Source organism: Fonticula alba (genome assembly GCF_000388065.1).
Source record: "Fonticula alba strain ATCC 38817 unplaced genomic scaffold supercont2.7, whole genome shotgun sequence".
Classification (NCBI taxonomy): Eukaryota; order Rotosphaerida; family Fonticulaceae; genus Fonticula; species Fonticula alba.
This window is the reverse complement of record NW_009242977.1, coordinates 230,624-235,970: the sequence shown is the minus strand read 5'-3', so window position 1 is coordinate 235,970 and position 5,347 is coordinate 230,624. Positions and strand designations below refer to the sequence as shown.

General features: G+C 66.8%; 3 protein-coding genes across 3 annotated transcripts in view; 2 read left to right on the top strand and 1 right to left on the bottom strand.

Annotated features, from left to right (window-relative positions):
• Nucleotides 1–742, top strand: part of H696_04245 (hypothetical protein) — a 1,359-nt gene extending 617 nt beyond the window's left edge. Inside the window, exons 2-3 of the mRNA XM_009498124.1 lie at nt 89–287; nt 447–742. Coding sequence (XP_009496399.1) covers nt 89–287; nt 447–541 — 294 coding nt within the window. The 3' untranslated portion in view covers nt 542–742. The remainder of the gene's footprint in view (nt 1–88; nt 288–446) is intronic.
• A 497-nt stretch (nt 743–1,239) lies between these two features.
• Nucleotides 1,240–2,277, top strand: H696_04244 (hypothetical protein). Its single transcript, XM_009498123.1, has 3 exons — nt 1,240–1,349; nt 1,748–1,829; nt 1,957–2,277. Exons 2-3 carry the CDS (start codon nt 1,750–1,752, stop codon nt 2,105–2,107), a joined length of 231 nt encoding a protein of 76 aa, XP_009496398.1. The 5' UTR covers nt 1,240–1,349; nt 1,748–1,749; the 3' UTR covers nt 2,108–2,277.
• Nucleotides 2,278–2,477: 200 nt separating this feature from the next.
• The window catches only part of H696_04243 (hypothetical protein), a 4,306-nt gene continuing 1,436 nt past the window's right edge, over nt 2,478–5,347 (bottom strand). The window contains exons 4-10 of the mRNA XM_009498122.1: nt 5,024–5,289; nt 4,836–4,893; nt 3,943–4,607; nt 3,746–3,831; nt 3,503–3,585; nt 3,020–3,389; nt 2,478–2,866 (exon numbers count right to left, since the gene is read on the bottom strand). Of these exons, the coding sequence (XP_009496397.1) occupies nt 2,539–2,866; nt 3,020–3,389; nt 3,503–3,585; nt 3,746–3,831; nt 3,943–4,607; nt 4,836–4,893; nt 5,024–5,289 (1,856 nt within the window). The 3' untranslated portion in view covers nt 2,478–2,538. The remainder of the gene's footprint in view (nt 2,867–3,019; nt 3,390–3,502; nt 3,586–3,745; nt 3,832–3,942; nt 4,608–4,835; nt 4,894–5,023; nt 5,290–5,347) is intronic.

Sequence of the window (5,347 nt, the reverse complement as noted above, 5' to 3'; positions counted from 1 at the left end):
CCCCCCCCCCCTCTGCTGTCGCCATGACGTGCTGCATGTTTGCCGACGACTGACCGATGCCTCTCCTGTCGCCGGCTTGGGAACGCAGTCCGGCCAGCCGCGCCCGCGCCGCATCAACCCCAGCGAGCTGCGGCAGCATGGGGATATCTATGCGCCGGTCGGTGCGCCGGACCCCTGGATGGCCATCCGCGGCAAGGTGTACAACATCCGCCAGTACGCCAACTTCCACCCCGGCGGCGCGGAGGTTCTCCAGCCCGGGTGTGGCAAGGACGCCACGGCCCTCTTCGGTACGTGTCTCCCCGATGGCGGCCCGGCGCGCGCGGCATGGCCCGCCCTCGTTGCCCCCCCCCCTCCCCTCTTTCTGACGATGCACCCGGCCTGCCCACTCACCGGCGCACGCATCTTCTTTTTTTTTCCCCCTCTCCTCCCCGCCCGGCTGCCTGCAGACAAGACCCATGCTTGGGTGAACTTCGAATTCCTCCTGCAGGAGTGTCTGGTGGGGTTCCTTGTGCCGGAGGGCTCCGGCGAGCCGCCCTTCTAGGGCGGCCGGCGCGAGAAGGACGCCTGGCATTGCTTTTTGGGGCTTGGCACGCGCGCGCGCGCGCGCGTGCCTCCAGGGACATGCGCCGGCCGGTGGCGATCAGAGCAAGAGCATGCGCCGGAAACGCACACACCGCGCGATCTCTGTGTCGCGCGGTCTGGCAAATAATGTACAATATATAGACAAATAATTAGCGCCAAAAGAAGGGAAAAAACAGGGAGAGGGGGCAGACTGAAGGAACACCGGGGGACAGACTCACGCGCAATTTCGCCGCTGCCCCCCCCCCCCCCCCCCGGCCGCCGCCCGAAGATGGGAACACGCGCCACTGACGAGTGCTCCCGACGCATCGCGATATCATGTGCCCCGGCGGCGGTGGGGCCGGAATGCCGTTCCGTTCGGGCCGGCGCTGAGCTGCTCATCCCAGAACGTGAAACCCTCGCGCGAGCACGCCGACGGACCGGGGTGCGGGACCAGCGGGGGGGGGGCGGGCAGGCGGGCGGGGGCCGTCGACTCCCGCGACCTGGGCCTGCGGCGTGCACGATCAACGCGACACGCACAACCGGATGCGATTCCCTCCGGGACACTCCGCCGCTGCACATGGGCGCCCGTCATGGGCGCGGCCAACGACGGGGCGTGTCAACAGAGGCGCCGGCGCTGGCCAGGGGAGGGGGGGGGGGGGGGGGGCAACTGCGGCCGGGGTGGGGGCGCCCGCCGAAGAGGCAGCCAAATGGCGCCCTCTGCAACCCGTGCCCTGCCAACCAAAGTCGCAACGCTCCCCTCCCCTCCCGTTGTTTCTTGCTCTCCTCCAGTACTTCCCGCCCATCTCCCCCCCGCCCTCCCTTTCCCTCCCTGTCTTCCTTTGTGTTGTCTTCCCCCCCTCCCCTCTTTCTCTCTCTCCCGCTCCATCTCTCTCTCTCTCTTCCCGCCCCGCCCCGCCCCGGGGCCGCTCCCCGCACTCGCCTTCCTGCTCGACCCGTCGGGCCCGGCTCTGGCTGCCGCCTTGGACAACCAGCCACGCGCTGTGCGACGCGGAGGAGCCGGTGCCGGGCCGGGGAAACCTGCCCTTTTGTCCCTCCCGCTCGCATGCGTGCGGGGCACTCCCACTTGGTGTCTCTTGATCTTTTGGCTAACTGGTACTTCGCTCCCACCGCCCTGTTCGAACGCACGCGCGTGCACGTGTGTGCGTGTGTCTGTACCCGTGCACAGCCATGGCCGGCTTCTCCTCCATCGTCTACCGCGGCGGCTCCCCCCGCTTCCTCGGCATTTCTGTCGCCCGCTTCATCGACTGGTGCGTGCCCCGCCCCATTCTGAAAGGCGCGCCCGTGACCGGGGCCCCCTCCTACGCATGCATCCCGGCGAGAGCCTCCGCCTCCTCCCACGCGACTGACCCTCCCCCTCGACGCCGCGCCTTGCAGGATGCCCACCTTCGCCATCTGGGGTGTCACCCTCACTGTGGGTGGCAGCTTCTTCCTCGAGCCGATCCCCATCTTCCGCCGCGACGTCCTGGCCAACATCCCGATTCTCGGTGCCAAGTACGCTGTCATGGCCTCGGAGGAGTCCGAGTAAGAGAGGCCTCCAGAGCATCCTCCTGCCCGCTCTCTCCCCTTATCTCCCCCTTCCCGGTCGCGCGCCCCTCACAGCCGGGGGACATGCTCGCTTTCCCTTCCGTGTGCGGGCATGGCCCTCCGTTCCCCCCCTTTTCCCATCACAGACCGACTATATAAACCTCAATCCATCAAAACCGCCCTTGGGCATTGCGCGCATCCGCTTTCCCTGTGAACGCCTGTGTGTGCGCGTGCGCGGGTGCATACACACTCGCGCACGCCGCGTCTGCCCATGCTCCCCCTTCCCCAGGCAGGGGAGCGAGGCTGAAGCAGCGACACGACAAAGTCAACAGAAGGGAGTCCATTTGATACCAACAAGGGGAGGGGGGGGGGGGGGGGGGAGGGGGGACTCCCTTTTCTCTATGTGTATGACGGTCCCGCCGATGCGTGTACTCAGCTGAACATGAAAGCGTCCTGCTCGCCGGTGAGCATCTTCCGCGCGCGACCCTCGCCCACGATGCGCGCCAGGGCCAGCGCATCGAAAGGTTGGCAGAAGATCAGCGAGCAGGTCCGGTCACCGTCGTTGTCCAGGGTGGCCGTCGGGGCCCGGCGACTGCCGGCCCCATCCTCGTCATCGGAACCGCCGGTCGCCCGGCCCGCAGGGCCGCCAGCCGTGTCCGCCGGGATCGGATTCAACAGGATGTTCACCAGCTCCGGATAGAACTGGCCATTGGTCGGAGGGGCATAGAAGACCAGGTGCTTGGCGCCGATGATGTTGAGACTGGGAGCCGGTGGCCAGGCGGGCGTGCATGTGAGTTCGCGGTAGGGAGGGGCCGGGGCGGGCGGGCGGGCGGGCGGGCAAGAGAGGCGAGGCACAAGCGCCGGCGAGGAGGAAGGAGCCGGAAAGGCAGGAGGGGGCAAAGGGAACACGCACCGGCGATAGAAATGCAGACGCTCGGTGTAGACCAGCAGCTCGGCACGGCCATCCCGGAAGAAGGACCGCGCCCGGCTGTTCTCGCCGGAAGACTGGTACTCGTGCGCGGCCACGAAGCTGATGCTGCGCTCCTTGAGCATGCGCCGGACACGCACAAACTCCAAGTACGAGGGGACCACCAGCAAGATGCGCCGGTGCTTGTGGAGCATCGGCGCCAGGATGACATCCTCCAGGAAGCCGAAGCGCTCGTCATCCAACCCCGACAGGGACTTGACACGCACCCGGTGGAAGACCTGCTGGACGGGCGCAATCACACGGCCGATGGTGCCTCGAGGGACGGGCTGCGTGGCGCGAACGCGGCCCGAGTGGTCTGAGCAAGTGGGCCGAAGGGGAGTCAGCAGGTCGGCCGAGGGCGAATGGACAGGCAGGGAGGTGGCCGGGGAAAGAACAAGGACAAATGTCGGGTGGATGTCTGCTGCGCACTGAGGGAGTAGCGCGAGAAGAGCGCATTGAGCTCCGGGAAGAGGAACGATGACAGGAAGATGTTCTGCCGCAGGTACTTGGAGCTGTGGCAAGCCAAATGGCGCCCGGCGCAGGGGAAGGGGGGGGGGGGGGAGAGGGAGAGAGGGACCGTGGAAACGCGGTCAGGAGGACAGGGAGGAAGCAAAAGCACCGACGAACAGCGGACAGGAAGGGAGAAGGAGAGGAAGGAGCGGCAGCACGCACTGGCCATCCAGGACCCAGTTCTTGATCCGAGAGAAGTCGGTGTCGCGCGCCTCGCGAGGCTGCAAATTCAGATGCTCGAAGAGAGACTACACCAATGGCAAGGGAGGAGGGGGGTGGAATGTCAGACCATGCAGAGCCGGAGGGAGAGAGGGGGGGGAGAGGAGGGACGCAGGCGCCCAGGCGCAACCCCCGCGTACCAGGAGGTGATCCCAATTCTGCATGGCGATGGTGTTGGCCTGGTCCACGACCACCATCTCCACGGAACTGAGGAAGTCGTAATTGCGCTTCTTCTCGCCCTCGGTACCGGTCAGCAGGCGGATGCCCAGCGGACTGGCGATGATGATGTCGCTCTCGTACTCGTCCGCGCCGAGGGCCACCGAGCTCCGGTTGAGCTTGATCCCAAGACGGAAGCAATCGTCGTTGTTCCCGCCGAAGATGTCCCGCCAATCGGCCGGCTTCCGCTGGTACAGGGCCTTCTCGCGGCTGGAGAGCTCCGGCGCCAGGTACCCCCGGCGAGTGGCCTTGCGGTTGAGCACCTGCCGGCGCATCTGCCCCGGCACCAGGCCCATCAGGGTGTCCAGCCAGACCAGGGCCGTCGAGCGGAGGGGGGTCACCACCAGCACTCGCGGCCGGGTGAACCCCTGGTCCCGGCAGTCCAGGTCACTCGGGGCCCCGGGCTGCGCGAGCATCTGGTTATGCCGGAGGATGGCCCGCTGCGCGCGCAGCACATGGTGCACCGCGTGCAGCGACACCGCCTGCCGGGTGGCCAGCGCATCCGGCCCGGCCGCCGGCATCCCGTCGAACAGCAGGTCCCGATACTGTGCCATGATGGCCAGCAGAGATCGATGCAGCGGGAGGCAGCCTGTTGCGGGTAGCATATGGGTGTGCGTGTGTGTAAGAGGGGGGGAGAGAGAGGGGGAGAGGGAGAGAAAGGGGGAGGGAGAGGGCCGGAAAGGGGCGGTGTGTATGGTATGTGCGTGTGTGTGTGTGTGTGTGTGTGTGTGTGTGTGTGCGTGTGTGTGTACACGCGCTTGCAAAAAAAAAACAGGGCGAGCGGCGAGGGAAGCTCGCAGAGGAAAGCGGGGCGTACCGTCGCTCGCGTCGGAGTAGGCCTTCTCCAGCCAGGCATCCTCCATGCGCTTGGAGTACTGTGCATGCGCCCGCGATCGAGGGGGAAGGAGAAAGGGAGAGAGAAAGAGAATGGCAGATGGTCAGAAAGCAGGCAAGGATGGTGGCAAAAGCCAGAGACAGACACATGGCGGGACCCCAGCCACGCACGCCCAGCTGCGAGAGGGGAGCCGGAACGGCCGGGTCCACGATCAGGTCGCCGAGAAGTTGCTCGGTCTCCGGTGCCTCGAGCAGGTCACTGACTGCAACATTGCCGAGGAGGCTGGTGTACGAGGGCTGGTCATCGGCCAGCTGGGGGACAGCCGGCAGCTGGGTGCATGGCCACCGGGTACCGGCGGCCTCCAGCGACCGGATCATCTCCACCGAGTCGGGGATCTCCTCGCTGACGGACTCGCCGAAGTGCAGCTCGAACCAGTCTGACCCAGGGGGGAGGGTTGAGCGGGGGGGGAGGGAGAGGGAGAGGGAGAGGGGGAG